Source organism: Rhinatrema bivittatum, chromosome 2 (assembly GCF_901001135.1).
Source record: "Rhinatrema bivittatum chromosome 2, aRhiBiv1.1, whole genome shotgun sequence".
NCBI classification, from domain to species: domain Eukaryota; kingdom Metazoa; phylum Chordata; class Amphibia; order Gymnophiona; family Rhinatrematidae; genus Rhinatrema; species Rhinatrema bivittatum.
Genome location: NC_042616.1, coordinates 335,550,077 through 335,567,739, shown reverse-complemented (window position 1 = coordinate 335,567,739; position 17,663 = coordinate 335,550,077). Strand labels below are relative to the sequence as shown.

The 17,663-nt window shown below is 44.1% G+C and overlaps 1 protein-coding gene across 6 annotated transcripts in view; it reads left to right on the top strand.

Annotated features, from left to right (window-relative positions):
* The window catches only part of GOLGA4 (golgin A4), a 456,386-nt gene that overhangs the window by 386,644 nt on the left and 52,079 nt on the right, over positions 1–17,663 (top strand). For all 6 annotated transcript variants that reach the window (XM_029589809.1, XM_029589811.1, XM_029589810.1 and 3 more), the window contains 3 exons: positions 10,459–10,479; positions 10,660–10,728; positions 10,826–10,901. In XM_029589809.1, the coding sequence (XP_029445669.1) occupies positions 10,459–10,479; positions 10,660–10,728; positions 10,826–10,901 (166 nt within the window). The remainder of the gene's footprint in view (positions 1–10,458; positions 10,480–10,659; positions 10,729–10,825; positions 10,902–17,663) is intronic.

Here is a 17,663-nt window from a genome sequence, read left to right as displayed (position 1 = left end):
GAGGACTGACGGCAGCTCCTGCCACAAGGAAAGACCGGGGACTGTGGCCTCTAGGCCATGAAGATGGAAAGAGTGTCGGCGGCGGTTCCAGCCGCATTGGAGCACGGCAGCAGGCCCACCAAGCAGGAGAGGCACACCAAAGTCCGCGGCTCCTGCCGCGGTGAAGGAAAGCAGTTGACTGCGGCTCCTGCCATGAAGGTAAGCATCTGCTCGTGGCTAGGCCCGCGAGCAGGAGCGCAACATACACCACTGGGAAGAGACCAGAAGTTGCTTGACATTTTGGTAAGAATGTGTTTCAAAGCAGTATGCTCACAACAAGAATCAAGCAACACCAATTTTACATGGTACAGTACCTGAAGTGATTTGTGCAGGAGTTAAATCCCCACATTTGGTTGGAATCAGGTCAATAGAACATGCCCAAATACTTAATGACTTAGAAGAGGACCTCCACCTTCTACTGCATTCAGTCTGTGAGGTCTTTGACACCACGGCAAGAACTTCGGCTGCCTCGATAGTGGCAGGACGCATGGCGTGGCTGAGGGCAAATAGCATCATGGAAGATGTCCACAAAAACTTGCAGTCCTCCCATATTTTGGAGACAATCTCTATGGCAAAAAATGAAGAGAAACTGTTTCCCAAATCAAGGAGCAGAATGTCATTGTTCAATCATCGTTCATCGCTGGGGACCAATAGAAGACATTTTGCACTTCTATCTGCAATACAAGCATGCATTCTTCCCAGGTAGGTCATATAGACCATATCAATTGTACCAACAGGCCCCGTACCAACAGCTGCACCAACAACTGCAAACATCACAAAACCGGGTGAGGCAAAGGGACCGATATCCACAAAAATCACAGCAACAGCCAGCAGCTAAATTGCAGCAGGGTTTTCAATGAAGTCACTGCCACAACCACAAATACAGGTTGGAGACAGAATCCACCACTTTTTTGAGGCCTGGATCCGAATAATGATGGATCAGTGGGTATTGAGGATCATACAAAACGGTTACCACTTAAATTTGTCAACTGACCTCAGACACCTCACTTGGCTCTTTTCCTACTCCACTCATCACACCTCCCCCTATTGTATCAAGAAGATGGAAAGTTACTGAATCAAATGCCCTTCCCCAGATTGGCCCTTCCCCAATACAACCAGGGTGCTACTGCTGGTTTTAAATCTCACACGTACGTGCGCAAGTACTGATGCGAGCACAGCTTTCCTTACTTAAAAACATTGCAGAATATGGTCAGATTATCCTTATCCCCAAGAAATCATGAAACCTTTGCCCAATCTTGGACCTCAGAATGCTCAACAGGCATTTCTGTCAGGGAAAAGTTCAAAATGACATCTCTCAGCACGATATTGCCGTTCGTTCAACCACACAACAGGATGGCTCTCTCAACCTTAAGGATGCATACACACACATCTACGTACACCCGTCTTGCTGACAATACCTCTGCTTCAAAGTGGGGGAGAAACACTAGCAATACAAGGTTCTTCCCTTTGGACTCTCGTCTGCCCTCAGAATATTCACAAAATGCCTAGCTGTGGGAATGGCACACCATCGATTGGGAATACTGATCTTCCTGTACTTGGACAACTGGTTAATTGTAGAACCCACCAAATATGTCGTCCTGTCTAATTCAAGGGAAATCATTATGCTGCCTAGAAGCCCTAGGATTCCTGATAAACTATGATACATCATTACTTAAACCATTGCAATCCCAGCAATTCATCGGCGCTTGAACAGACTTGGTACAATCCAGAGCCTTTCTTCCCAGCGATAAAGTTCAGACACTTTGCTATCTGGCAACTCGCCTACAGCACCAAAACTCAACATCAGCATTCCACATACTTGTTCTCCTGGGACACATAGCAGCAGCAATATTTGTTGTTCCCTTCAACCACCTACATTTGTGGTGTTTACAATGGGGCCTCTGGTCTCAGTGGGATCAGTTCCTCCAACCACACTCAAACAGTTTTCGAATCACTGATCACATGAAAACAGATATGTTAGTGGCTTCTCCCAGGAGTGCTAGAGATGGATACCCCACTTCAACCAATGCCACATCAAATTATACTAACAACCAACACCTCCACTTAGGGGTGGAGTGTGCACCTACAGCGCTTCAAGACACAGAACCTCTGACCTTACCAAGAAAGATTGTTCCATATAAACCTCTTGGAGCTAAGAGCAATGCATTGCACACTAAAAGCATTCCAACATTAATTTCAGGAAAAGAACATAATGATTCATATTGACAATCAGGTTGCCATGCTTTATGTAAACAAACAAGGAACCTCTGTTGAGAAGCCCTACAAATTTGGGAATGGGCAGCTCACACTGCAGCAGCTCTACAGATTACATATCTCCTAAGCATTGCAAACACAGAGGCTCACATACTGAGCAGAATTTTCAGTCTGCACAAATGATTCCTGTTGCAGTAAGTAGCCAACAACTTTTTTCAGTGGTGTGGACATCCTTTGATATATCTGTTTGCCATGCAGAAAAACAGAAAGGTGGACCGATTCTGCTCCATCTATCCCAGTTTGTACAGGAAGGCCTCGAGTGCTTTTCTGATTTTATGGGCAAAAGGTCTTCTCTATTCCTTCCCTCTGATTTAGCTTATTTATTTATTTATTTATTTATTTATTTATTTATTTAACAGCTTTTCTATACCGATATTAGTGGGTGCATCATATCGGTTTATATATAACTATGTATATATGTATAAGAACATAAGACATTAGGGATGTGAATCATTTTAGGACGATTAAAATTATCGTCCGATAATTTTAATATCGTCTTAAACCGTTATGGAACACAATACAATAGAGATTCTAACGATTTATCGTTATAAATCGTTAGAATCGTGAGCCGGCACACTAAAACCCCCTAAAACCCACCCCCGACCCTTTAAATTAAATCCCCCACCCTCCCGAATGACTTAAATAACCTGCGGGTCCAGCGGCGGTCCGGAACGGCAGCGGTCCGGAACGGGCTCCTGCTACTGAATCTTGTTGTCTTCAGCCGGCGCCATTTTCCAAAATGGCGCCGAAAAATGGCGGCGGCCATAGACGAACACGATTGGACGGCAGGAGGTCCTTCCGGACCCCCGCTGGACTTTTGGCAAGTCTTGTGGGGGTCAGGAGGCCCCCCCCAAGCTGGCCAAAAGTTCCTGGAGGTCCAGCGGGGGTCAGGGAGCGATTTCCCGCCGCGAATCGTTTTCGTACGGAAAATGGCGCCGGCAGGAGATCGACTGCAGGAGGTCGTTCAGCGAGGCGCCGGAACCCTCGCTGAACGACCTCCTGCAGTCGATCTCCTGCCGGCGCCATTTTCCGTACGAAAACGATTCGCGGCGGGAAATCGCTCCCTGACCCCCGCTGGACCTCCAGGAACTTTTGGCCAGCTTGGGGGGGGCCTCCTGACCCCCACAAGACTTGCCAAATGTCCAGCGGGGGTCCGGAAGGACCTCCTGCCGTCCAATCGTGTTCGTCTATGGCCGCCGCCATTTTTCGGCGCCATTTTGGAAAATGGCGCCGGCTGAAGACAACAAGATTCAGTAGCAGGAGCCCGTTCCGGACCGCTGCCGTTCCGGACCGCCACTGGACCCGCAGGTTATTTAAGTCATTTGGGGGGGGTTCGGGAGGGTGGGGGATTTAATTTAAAGGGTCGGGGGTGGGTTTTAGGGGGTTTTAATGTGCCGGTTTTGCGATTTTACGTTTTTTCGATTTTTCACGATTTTTCACGATATTTTACCCCCCCCAAACGGCAACATTACGATTCCCTCCCCCTCCCAGCCGAAATCGATCGTTAAGACGATCGAGGACACGATTCACATCTCTATAAGACATTGCCATACTGGGTCAGACCAAGGGTCCATCCAGCCCATCATCCTGTTTCCAACAGAGGCCAAACCAGGCTACAAGTACCTGGCAAGTACCCAAACAGTAAGTAGATCCCATGCTACTGATGCCAGTAATAGCAGAGTCCATATATGTAAACCGATATGATGTGGGTACATCGTATCGGTTTACATATAACAGTATGATCTTAGTTGCGTCCATATGGCCAAGACAACCATGGTATGCATATCGTGTACAATTTTGAACAAGGCCTTAGGTGCTGCCCAGCCCTCTTGATCCTGGAGGAGGGTTGCCTCTTGCATCCACTCCATCCTTCCCTGAACCTCATTGCATAGATGTTCAACATACATCCCTTGCTCATTTAGATTTGCCAGAGGATATTCAAGACTTTGTAGTTTTGGCAAGGAAGCTTTTCACTCTGTGTAATACGTTCAGGTGGCAACATTACGCCAGATGGTGCAGGGAAAAAAATCTATCAACCCCTACACCTGTGAGCCTTACCAGTTGCTTTCACATCTCCATTGCCATTCCCGAGTCAGCCTAGTAGCCTCTTCCATTCGGGTGCACCTAAGTGCCATAACAGCCTATCACCAGCAAGGAAATGGATCCTCCATCACCATGCACCAGCTGATCTCCCAATCTGTGAGAATTCTCCTTCATCTGTATAACCAATGAGAAAGCCACCAGTACCCTGGGACATGAATGTGGTACTTTCAGCACTTATAGAGACAGTCTGAGTCTCTGGACATGATAGACCTCAAGTTCCTGACCTGGAAAGTGGTCGTCTTGGTGGCGGCAAGGAGAGTTAGTGAACTGCAAACATTAGTTCATTTCCTTCTGCATCTACAATTCTTCCTAGACAAGGCGGTCCTAACCACACATCCAAAATTCTTGCTGAAGGTAGTATTAGCCTTCGACATAAACCGGGAAATCAATCTTCCAACATTCTTCCTGAAACCACACAAGCAGGTAGGAAAAACTTCTCCATACCCTGGAATGCAAACAGACTTTGGTCTATTACAATGCAGAACACAGAGACATAGACGGTCATCTCAACTATTTGTCTCTTATGATCCCCAATCAACTGGTAGTGCAAGTAGCAAAATGGACCTTATGAAACTGGTATTAAAAGCACTTATATCAGAATCCTTTGAACCACTGAAATATGACACTATTAAGGATTTTACATTTAAAACAGTTTTTCTGGTTGCAGAATTGTCAGAAAGGCATATTTCTGAGATTCAGGCACTATCCTGTTGGGATCCAGTTCCTTCAGTTTTACTGAAAGTAATTTCAAATTTTCATTTAAATAAGTCTGTCTTTCTAGGGTCTTTTTCAAAGGAGAAATATGAAGGAAAATATAAGTGTTTGAGGTATCTAGATGTAAGATGCATCCTTATTTTGAAGTTATAAATTAATTTTGTAAATGAGATAAATGTAAAGGTAAATCAGCATCAAAAGCAATCTTAGCAAGATGGCTTAAGGAAACAATATCTTCAGCATACTTCAAAGGGACAACAGACTCCAGAAATTATCAGAGCCCATTCCACAAGAGCTTAGTCTTCCTCTTGGGCAGAAGGTAATGGCTGTATATTTGGTAGACACTGTAAAACTGTGATGTGGTCGTCTTTACATTCTTTCACAAAACATTATAGATTGGATTTTCTCAGGAAAGAAGATGTTGCTTTTGGAGCAAGGGTTCTCAAAGTGGGTTTAACATCATCCCACCCAGAATTGCATTAACAGATAACATACTAAGAGGATTCGACAACGGAAAACATTATATTCTGATATTACTGGATTTATCAGCAGCATTTGACACAATGAATCACAAAATACTAATAAAAAGGCTTGAAGAAATAGGATTACTTGGTAAAACAATCACATGGTTCAGGTCATATCTAAATAACAGAACATTTCAAGTACAAATTAAAAACACACTATCTGAAAAAATTACCCTAAAAACAGGAGTTCCACAAGGGACAGCACTCTCAGCTACTCTTTTTAACGTATATCTACTTCCACTATGCCATCTTCTTGCAGGAAAAGGAATCCTATACTATGTTTACGCCGATGACATTCAATTAATCCTACCAATAGAGGACACTATTGAAAAAACAATAAGTTTAGCCATTATATATCTAGATATTATAAAACAACTACTCAACCAAATGGAGCTGATAATTAACATCGATAAAACGTAATTCATACACCTAGAAAGAAAGAGCATAAATATCACACAAACTCCAATAATTCTTAACAGTAACCAAAAAATTGATTTAGCCGACAAGGTATGCAACCTCGGAGTAATAATCGACATAGAGCTAAACCTCAAACAGCACATAATACTAAAGGTTAAAGAAGGGTATGCTAAACTCATGATACTCAGAAAACGTAAGCTATTACTATCGCTGCCAAACGTTCGCACAGTGCTCCAATCACTGATATTTGCAAGCACCGATTACTGTAATGCTTTACTACTTGGTTTACCCTACACTACGATAAGACCACTGCAAATATTACAAAACTCCGCAGCTAGAATTCTCACTGGAAAAAGTAGAAAAGATCACATCACAGATATACTGGCCGAACTACATTGGCTACCCATAGAACAAAGAGTGACGTTCAAAGCTTTTGCACAATGCATAAGCTAATCCATGATGAAAAAGCAGAATGGCTGAACACAGCACTTAGAGTACACGTTCCACATAGAAATTTAAGATCGGCAAACAAAGCCCTCATAACCATTCCTTCTTTGAAAATAGCAAGACTAATCCAGGTTAAGGAACGCGCACTGTCCCTGGCAGGTCCCATATTATGGAACACAATGCCACTTGATCTAAGTCTTCAGAGAGATCATAAACTTTTCAAAACACACCTCAAAATCTGGCTTTTCACACAAGCCTTCAAGAAAAAGAACGACGCAAGCAAATAAATAAGGATAAGCGGACTTAGAGCACCCAGCTCACAACTTCCAGATTCTGCCTGGAAATTATTTTATCCCTCGTATAATTGCAGTCAAGCCGATAGGTTGAATAGCAATAAAACATACAATCCCCCATGAGAATTTCATCAATGAAAATTCCACGTCATAAACCATACTATACTTAATGTCGTATTGTTACCGAATAATAATGGCACCCTATATGTAACGTATGATCTAGATTTTCCTTGATATATGTGCCCTATTGTAAACCGTTATGATGGTAAATAACTTAATGACAATATATAAAAACTTTTAAATAAATAAATAAATAAATGGGGTTTTGGTACTTCCCAATCATTCTGGACTGGTGTAGCAGGATGAGAAAGGAAAGAGAAATTTATACTTACCTGATAATTTCCTTTCATCTTCTAAACTTTTCTAGCTACTTTTGAAAAATCTTTAATTACAAATTTTAATTTAAGGTAAGAACATAAGAAGTTGCCATACTTGTTCAGACTAAGGGTCCATCAAGCCCAGCATCCTGTTTCCAACAGTGGCCATTCCAGGTTACAAGTACCTGGCAAGTCCCCAAAAACATTAAGGGGTACATTTTAAAAAACAGCGCGTGCCCGTACTTTTGTTCGCGCACCAGGTGCAAACAAAAGTACGCTGGATTTTATAAGATACGCGGGGCCTCGGAGCGGCCTCTGAGGGGAACTTTCCTTTCACACCCCCCCCCCCCCCGCACCTTCCCCTACCTAACCCACCCCCCTGGCCCTATCTAAACCCCCCCTTACCGTTATTGTAAAAGTTACGCCTGCGCCAGCAGGCTGCTGGCGTGCCATCTCCCAACCCAGGGGCTGTTCTGGAGGCCTCGGCCGTGCCCCCGGAATGCCCCCAAGCCAGCACCAAGCCCACGACACGCCCCCGGAACGTCCCGAACGTTGCGCCGCCCGCCCGACACACACCCCTAGCGAAGCCCTGGGACTTACACGCGTCCCGGGGCTTGTGCACGCCGCCGAACCTATGCAAAATAGACTCGGCGCACGCAGGGGCTTTTTAAAAGGGCTACGCGCTTATCTTATGTGCGTAACCCTTTTAAAATCTACCCCTAAGTAGATCCCATGCTACTAATGCCAGTAATAGCAGTGACTATTCCATAACTCAACTTAATTAATAACAGTTAATGGACTTTTCCTCCATGAACTTATCCAAACCTTTTATAAACCCAGCTACACTAACTACCCTGGCCTGGTTTGGCCTCTGTTGGAAACAGGATGCTGGACTTGATGGACCCTTGGTCTGACCCAGCATGGCAATTTCTTATGTTCTTATGTAATTGTGCACTGAGTGAAAAATAATTTTCTCCAATTAGTTTTAAATGTGCTACTTACTAACTTCATGAAGTGCCCCCTAGTCCTTCTATTATCCGAAAGAGTAAATAAGCAATTCACATCTACTCATTCTAGACTCTCATGACTTTATAGACCTCTACCATATCCCCCCTCCGTCATCTCCAAGATGAACAGCCCTATACTCTTTAGCCTTTCCTCATAGGGGAGCCATCTGTTGGAAGGGGGAGATAAATCCATTTGGTCTGGACTGGTGTGCAGGACTAAAGGAAAGGAAATGATCAGATTAGTATAAATTTCTCCTTAGTTCTCTAGTTAATATTTTTTTTACTCTTCATTCAGTTTCATTACCACCTTCAATATTTCTGCTGAATTAATCTCCCCTCTCTGCCTAATGTTTTAACAGGAAATGGGGTCAATTTTTATTTTACAGAATCTATTTTCTGTAGGGAGAAATGTCTGTCATTTGATTTTGCTTTGATATTTGTCATGCCTTGTCAAAGAAACAGGCCAGCAACTTCAATTTTGTCCCAAGTGGTAATGAAAGATATCCATTGCTGAGCATTACAAAGTATGCTATATCTGCCTTGGGAAGGACCATGATGGTAGATGGCTATGAAATCTACTGCAGGATTTTACCCAAAGGATTATGTCTTGGATGAACAGGTTCTGAGCTTTCCCTAGTCTCAAGTTCAGTCCAAGAAGCTGGCCTTGAAGACTCAACATTGCCTGGGAAACCAATTACAGTTGTGCTGGTAACCAGACCTCAACAAAGTGGTCCTTGAATTCTGTGGCACCTTGCTTCAAGGATAGCTCTTAGAGTCAAGCTAAGACTCAATTGTCCTGATCAAGACTGAGTGTGGACTCCAAAAATCTTATGCTTGGAGTTGAGTGCAAATGCTTAGTCTTGAGTGGAGTCTCTGACATCAGTAAAGCTAGGAGAGACCAAATGTAACAGGTTCTATATGCTCTGACATGAACATCCTTAAAGGCCGCTCTACATCCTATGTCAAGGCTGCTCAGTGCCATTCTCCCCTGGGTCCAACTTCCAAAGCCTTTGAATAATCTTTTGAAAGGGCCATTGGAGGTGTACAATTTTCTTCAAGGCCTTCTCTGTCATCTGTATTGTTTGATGTGGAGCTGGCAAGGAGAATTTCACTGATACTTATTTGACTCACTACTGGCACCAAGTCTCAAGTTTGACCCTAATAGTTGCATCAAGTGACCCATCAGTAGATGCATTTCTACCAGTTCCAAGTGTTTTGAAACTGACATTGACTTAAAAAAGAGGCAAGCCAAGATTCAGTACAGTTGTTTTCTCTTTTCTAAAAGTGTGGCTAAAGCAAGGATTGAAAGAATGCTATAGAGCAGGAAGTCCTGTGCATGTGCATTAAAGACCTTGGTTGGGATTATTCAGCTACTGAACAGCATGCAAAATTAGCCGAATAAACTTTTTCACATAACTTTATCAGGATATTCAGTAGTGTAGTAGTGCTACTGAATATACCCGACTGTCTTAAAGATAACTGGATAACATTATCTGGCTTTTAGGCTGCTCCATGGCATGACCAGAGTTAGCTAGATACATTATCTGGCTAGCTCTAAATACTGGAGATAGCTAGATAACTTATCCAGTTAATTTAAATCCATCCCAGAATACCCCTATATTATCTGGCTAAATGCCATTGAATATAAACCCCCTTATCCTTATCCTTATCAGAAAGCTCTGGAAAATGTTTCTTACTTGATGCCATGCACAATCTTGTGAACCCCTTATCTAGTGAACTGCTATCTTCAGAGAACATCTGTCACAGGTAACTTTGCTTTCTTCTCCTTAATTTTTTTTTCACGTCCTCTTTCAGTACCATGTATTAATATATAAATAATTGCTCTCATTTTCATGTTTGAGATGGCTACCCCTTTCTCTCTGCTTTCTTCTGTCTTTAAGTATTGTGTACTTTGAAGAGAGGTATTCCTGAGGGTAAATTTAATAATTTTTGGATTCTGCCCACTGATCAGAAACCATCATTCTATTTAATTTTTCATAATCATAATTCCTCTTCTTTTTGCTGCCCAGTAGAGAGATTGTACCTTTATGATTCTTCATTTCCAGGAAACTACACAATCCATTCACCTTATTTTTATGGATATTTGCATGACATTTCTCATACGACTGTAAGGATAAAATTGAATGCTACATGTTGTAACTGTTCTATAGATTTACTTCTCTCCAAAAGAGAACCTTCTATATATAGATACCAGACAAATATATTTTAGCTGATTTTTTTTTATGCTTCTTTTCTATTACAGATAACAGTAACAGAACTCCAGGTAAGGCTTGCATTTCTTTGGCTACAAATGGTTTCAGTTGCTAAAAGCAAAAAGGCCATCTTTTCTGCTTTTTCTTTCCCAACAGAAAAAGGCCCCAGGATGCAAAAAATGTGTATTCATGGATGACAGAACAATGAATCAATGCCAGATATCTCTCATTTTGCCTTGTTTTGCCTTTAGACACAGCTGGCACAGAAAACAACTTTCGTCAACGAGGCCAAGTTGAAGGAGCAGGAGTTCAAGGAGCAGGTAAGGGTCTTGTTTGAATAATAGAGAAAAATGTGGCTTATGTCCTCATTGTTTATATGCCTTGCTTGACAAGTTATGGCTGTTTGCCTTTCTCTAGATCCACACACTGGAAGACCGTTTGAAAAAATTTGAGAGAAACACATTTGTAACTCCGCTTGGAATGCCATACAAAGGTGGGGAATTTTTGTTTTGTTTTAACCTAAGCCATAAGCACAGCATCACTATTATTAGATGGCTTCATGCATTTGATGAGTTGATTGCAAGAAACAGCCTGGCTGCCTGATAAAATGCAGCTTTTTTATTTTCCTTGCAGTACTATAATTTTACTTATAGGGTTTCTGATTTTTGTTTTGTTTTTTTACTGATAAATCCAATAAAAATACCTCTGATGCAAAAAATAAAAGAATATAGGTGTGTGTTAGACAAACACTGGAAAATACTACTTCCTTTAGTATTCTCTCACCCCTCCTTTGTCTTACCTGGATCCTCTGCTTTATATTTGTGACTTTTCCTTGCTAATGACTCCTCAGCTACAAAAATGTAGATATTTGATTCAACCGGAAAAGGAACCCAATAATAGTATCTAGGCATTAAAATTATTGATAAAGACTAATTTTTAGTACCCTAATTTTTAGCTGCAAGCTAAGCACCTATATTTACAATTTATAAACACCTAAAATCAAAAGCTCTACTCATAAGTCAGTCATTCAGTAGTTACTAGGGATGTGCATTCATTTGAACCAAATTAGAAGGTTTTAACAAAAATTTCCATTACATTTTTAAAACAACATGAAAGAAAAGAAAATGAAATTTTGTTTGGTTTTTCTTTCTTTCATTTAAATAACTTGAGTTTAAAATTTCAAATGCCTGATTTATAAACCACTGGTAGAACTTTGTTTTGAGGACATATTATGGATACATCAAGGATCTGAGGTTCAACATAGAATGAGCTGAAACACTTTGACTGACATTTCTGTAGAAGCATTTTTTTTTGTTGGCTTTGTCCATCTGTTGCCTCCACAAACTCCTGTGGAAGAGCCAGTAATGCCTAACCTGCCTCCCCCTGTAGCTGCGCTATCCATACCAGCTTTCAGGGAAGAACTGGACATACTTGTACGCCAGGCAGTCCTCTATGCCTTCTGGAATCTACAATCGCCAGCGATGCCGGCCCCCATACCAGCTCCGACCCTGGAACCATCATTGGTGCTTTTCCGACTCAGCCCGTTCCATCGGCACCGAGTCGGCCATCGAGACCTCCGCAGCTCCTGATACCTCGGAGGATGACGACTCCAGCTCCAGGTCCATCTATGCCGGAACCGCTTCCTGGTCCATCTTGGGCTCTCGGGATCTAAACATCCACATTTCCCCTCGATGCCATTGATTCCATTGAAGCCTCCATCGATGCCCACATGTCCTGGAGTTTCGGACATTCTCCCTCCTTCCGTATCTCGACATGAGACTACCTATGACCCATGGGAGGACGTGAATACAGGTACCTCTACATCAGAGGATTTACTCTCAGAGCCTTCTCCTCCAGAGGAAAGATGGTGCTCTCCTCCTGAGGACCTTTCCTTTGCCAATTTTATCAAGGAAATGTCTGAGACCATCCCCTTCAATCTAGTGACTGAGGAGGACATGTGTCATAAGACCTTAGAGGTTCTATGGTTTGTTGATAACCCCAAGGAAATTATGGCCATTCCATGAAGTGCTATTGGACCTCCTGCACCACCTATGGGAGCATCCTGGCACTGTTCCTCCAGTAAATAGGAAAACAGATGCAACATATTTGGTTCAACATGCCCCAGGCTTTCAAAAACCGCAGCTACCCCATTAATCTGTGGTGGTGGAATCTGCACAGAAAAAGGCAAAACAATTACGTCTGCATTCCTCAGCTCCTCCTGGTAAAGACCAGAAGTTCTTAGATGGACTGGGTCGGAAAATATTCCAAGGCTCCATGTTGGTGTCCCGTATAGCCGATTAGCAGCTAAATATGACCCAGTACCAAAGAAACCTTTGGAAACAGGTCCAAGATTTTGTAGACTCATTGCCTCAACCACAGCAAGAAAGCCTAACTGCCATTATACACAAGGACCTTGAGGTTGGAAAGCATGAAGTAAGAGCGGCATATGACCCCTTGAAGACTGCTTCCCGTTTGTCAGCAAGAGGAATCAGTGCCAGAAGATGGGCCTGGCTAAAGGCTTCTGACTTAAGACCTGAGGTCCAAGACAAACTTGCTGATCTCCAATGCACTGGAGACAATCTCTTTGGTGATAAGATACAAGATGCAGTGACTCAGTTGAAAGACCACCATGAGACCCTGCGTCAATTGTCCACAGTCACTACAGACACTCCTTCCTCATCCCGAAAAAGCACGAGAAGAGCCCCCAGAAGACCATTCTACCGCTCACGCAAATACCCTCCTGCATCTAGAGCGCGACTGACCAGAGCCCCTCAAAGGGGACATAAACGCCAGCCCAAAGCACCCAGAGCACAGCCAGCCCCGCAAGCTGGTCAAGCCTCCAGATTTTGATGCATTTCCAGAGAACGGTGGCCACTCATCCATGAACCCAAATCCAGAAATACCCGTAGAAGGCCGATTGCGCCACTTCCAAAGCAACTGGCGCCTTGTAACAACAGATCAATGGGTAATTTCCATCATAGCCCAGGGTTACCGTCTAAACTTCCTCACAGTACCCTCAGACTTTCCACCCAATCCACTGTGGACCCGAAAAGACCACACTTTCCTTCTAGAGTCAGAACTTTCTACCCTTCTGCGAACCAGGGCCATAGAAACTGTCTTCCTCATGCAGAGGGGCAGAGGGTTCTACTCACGTTATTTTCTGATTCCAAAAAAATCAGACAGTCTCTGCCCCATCCTAGACCTCCGCAATCTCAACAAATTTCTTCAAAAAGAAAAATTCAGGATGGTGTCTCAGCACCATGCTTCCCCTACTACAACAAGGAGATTGGCTCTGTTCTCTGAGCCTTCATGACGCCTATGCATATATCGCCATATTCCCACATCACCACAAATATCTGTGCTTCATAGTGGGTCACAAGCATTTCAGTACCGAGTTCTACCATTCGGTCTGGCCTCAGCATCTCGACTATTTACAAAGTGCCTAGCAGTGGTTGCTGCATATCTACTCAGAAACACTGTACATGTATTTCCTTACCAGGACAACTGGCTAATAAAGAGTCGATCCAAGCAAGAAGCTGTCAACTCTCTAAAGCTCACTGCGAATCTTCTACGCTCGCTAGGATTTCTGATCAATTACCAAAAATCCCACCTCAATCCATCTTACCTCCTTATCTGCATTGGAGCAGATTTGGACACTTTCGCAAAGGTCTTCCTGCCCAATGACTGCGCAGACATTCTCTCCAAGTTGGCCACATCTCTGCGCACACACTAAACAGACTCAGCCCATCATTCCTCACGTTGCTGGACCACATGGCTTCCACGGTCCACGTCACTCCCATGGCCAGGCTAGCCATGAGAATAACTCAATGGACTTTGAAATCTCAGTGGCTCCAAGCTGCATCTGTCACTTCTCTGGTGGACAAACAAAGCCAACTTGCTGACAGGTCTACACTTCCAGCAACCAGTTCCACAAATGACCTTAACCACGGATGCATCCAACTTGGTTTGGGGAGCTCATGTGAACAACCTTCAAAGTCAGGGTACTTGGACACAACTCGAAGCAAAGTTTCAAATCAACTTCCTGGAGCTTCGAGCCATACATTATGCTCTATATGTGTTCAAGGACCGCCTTTCATACAAGACTGTTCTCATACAGACAGACAACACAGTTGCAATGTGGTACTTGAACAAACAAGGAGAAACAGGTTCTTACCTTCTCTGCCAAGAAGCTGCGCAGATCTGGGCCTGGGCCCTTGCACACTCCATGTATCTCCGGGCCACTTATCTGGCAGGCATAGAGAACGTAGTAGCAGATCGCCTCAGTCAATGTTTTCATCCCCACGAGTGGTCTCTGGATCCCTGTGTAATGAGCAAAATCTTCCAATGCTGGGGTCAACCAACCATCGACCTCTTTGCATCCGAACTGAATCACAGCCATGGACTCCTTCGCTCGCCCCTGGAACACAGGCCTACTATATGCATATCCTCTGATAACATTAATAGCCAAATCTCTCATGAAACTACAACAGGACAGGGGATCAATGATACTGATAGCCCCATACTGGCCTTGACAAGTGTGGTTTCCCATGCTTCTCGACCTCTCTATCCAAGAACCAATTCACCTGGGCACAGCGCCCAATCTCATAACTCAAGATTACGGCATGTTATGCCACCAAAATCTCCAGACCCTATCCCTCATAGCCTGGATGTTGAAAGCCTGATCCTATGACTGCTCAATCTTTCAACGGAGGTCTCTCAAGTGCTTATAGCTTCATGAAAACTTTCCACACGAAAATCCTATCATTCTAAGTGGAATAGATTTACCATATGGTGCACGCAAAAAGGTATTGACCCCTTTTCTTTCCCCACTCCATCTCTATTAGACTAACTCTGGCACCTTTCAGACTCTGGTCTCCAGACTTCCTCGGTACGGGTACACCTCAGTGCCATCTCGGCATACCACAAGGGAGTAGGGGAAGCCCCAATAAGCGCAACCTCTTGTGAGTCGGTTTATGAGGGGCCTACTGCAACTTAAGCCCCCTCTACGGCCACCAGTCGCTGAATGGGACCTAAATGTCCCCAGTGCATTCCCCATTTGAGCCTTTGCACTCCTGTGATGTTAAATTTCTTACATAGAAAGTTCTCTTCCTAGTAGCCATTACATCTGCTCGAAGGGTCAGTGAGTTACAAGCACTTACCACAAACTCACCCTATACAAGGTTCCTCCATCACAGTGTCCTTCCCAAGGTGGTAACCGACTTTCACCTGAATCAATCTATAGTCTTACCAACCTTTTTCCCAAGGTCTCACTCTCACCAGGGCTAGAGAGTTTTACACACCTTGGACTGTAAGCGTGCATTTGCATTTTACCTGGACCGCACTGCAGTCCACAGGATATCTACCCAACTCTTTGTTTCTTTCGATAAAAACAAACCGGGAGTTGCAGTGGGCAAACAAACTCTCTCCAACTGGCTAGCAGACTGTATCGAATTCTGCTATGAGAAAGTGTTGGATTTGTGGCATATTGTGGACTCTTGGTCGAAGTGGCGATGACTCCTCCATGGGGAACCACAACAATTGGCTAGACTTTAGTAAGCAGACACTGAAAAAAAAAAAGCTTTATTATACTGCTGTAGATGAGTTTGAATCTTGCCCAAGGAATGAACAGTGCTGTAGTTCAGCGATATCACAGTACAGCTCAGACAGTCTCTGTAGTGATGGTCTCACCCAGATGTAGCAAAGGTCCGGTAGTGTTCCGCAGCGCGGGATAGGCCGTGAACCTGAAGGGTGGAATGAGGAGAGCTGGAGCGTAGAGATACTCACAGAGTAACAGTGCTGATAACTTCTTTCGGTAGTTGAATGAAGAGAAGGGCTCGTGGTCTGATGTGCAGGATACCCTGAGCAGGATAGGCCCTCAAAGAGCGTGTACCTAGGAGCGCCAAGGGTTCCTGAAAGAAAGCAGACAGGATCCCCGAGGATCGGGATTCCTTAAGGTTAGACAGATAAACCCTGGAGGGTGAGTGGAAGCGAGAGGCCCCCGAGGGGCGGGTACCCAGAGCTTCTGTAGGAGCGAGATACCCCGGAGGGTAGTGAAGAATCCAAGTGAACAGCTTAGAAGAGGTCGAGTAGCAAAACAGAAGTCCTTGCTAACTCAGTGGATCCATCTGAGTTAGAGCCTTAAATACCCCGGCAGAGGTGGAGAACATCTGGGGAGCTGTCCAGCGTTTTCCCGCGCTGGCCCCTTTAAGGAAGGGGCTGTCGTTGCCGCGTGCGTCTAAGCAGCGTCGGGGGGGCAGAGCTTCGATGACTGCGGCGACTATGTGCAGGCAGCAGGAATGACAGGCCCGCCGTAAACTTCGTGGCTGTGTTCCGGGAAGTGGCAGCCCGCCGCGAAGCAAGGGTAGGTTGGTCGACCGCAGTTTCCGTGGTCGAGGGGTACAACAGAAAACAGGCCTTCCTCTTCAGGGACAAATGAAGGCGCTCTCAGTAAGAGTCATGGCAACGTCAGTAGCACACTATCGTTCAGTACCAATTGCTGAGATCTATAAAGCTGCAACATAGAGTTCTCTATACACATTTGCAGCACATTACTGCCTAGACAAGGAAGGACGCCAAGATTATGCCTTTGGCTAATCCGCCTTGAAGAACTTATTTCCAGTATAATCCCAACTTCTTCCACTTCCATCTGCTGCGATTTTCAGGCTGCCTCATTTTTCCCAACAGTACACCAGTTGTGCCTGTTGCACAAGTTGTATGCTGTTGATCCAAATTAAATATGAGTCAGCCTGTAGCTTGCTAATCCTGCTTGTCCTGGGAGAAAGCAGAGTTGCTTACCTGTAACAGGTGTTCTCCCAAGTCAGCAAGATGTAATCCTCAAGAAACCCAACCGCCACCCCGCGGAGTTGGGTCTGAAACAGTTTTATTATTTTATTTTTCGCTCGCACGTTTTTTCTACAAACAAGACTGAAGGGAGACCCCTGTAGCTACAGGAATTATGGCATGCTGGGCATGCTCAGTGTGCCAGTCAAAGTTCTAGAAACTTTGACAAAAGTGTTCCGTGACAGGGCTCCGTCTGACGTCACCCACATGTGAGGACTACATCCTGCTGCCCTGGGAGAACACCTGTTACAGGTAAGCAACTCTGCTTTTTTGTTCTTTAGCTAATTTCATTTGTTTTCAAGAATTATTGGATTTTGAGCCCTGATAGGAATACTATGGTGAAGTTATATCTTTCCTGCTGGATTGTAGAACCATTTTTGTTCAATTTTTTTTTAATATTCATTGAGTCATACAG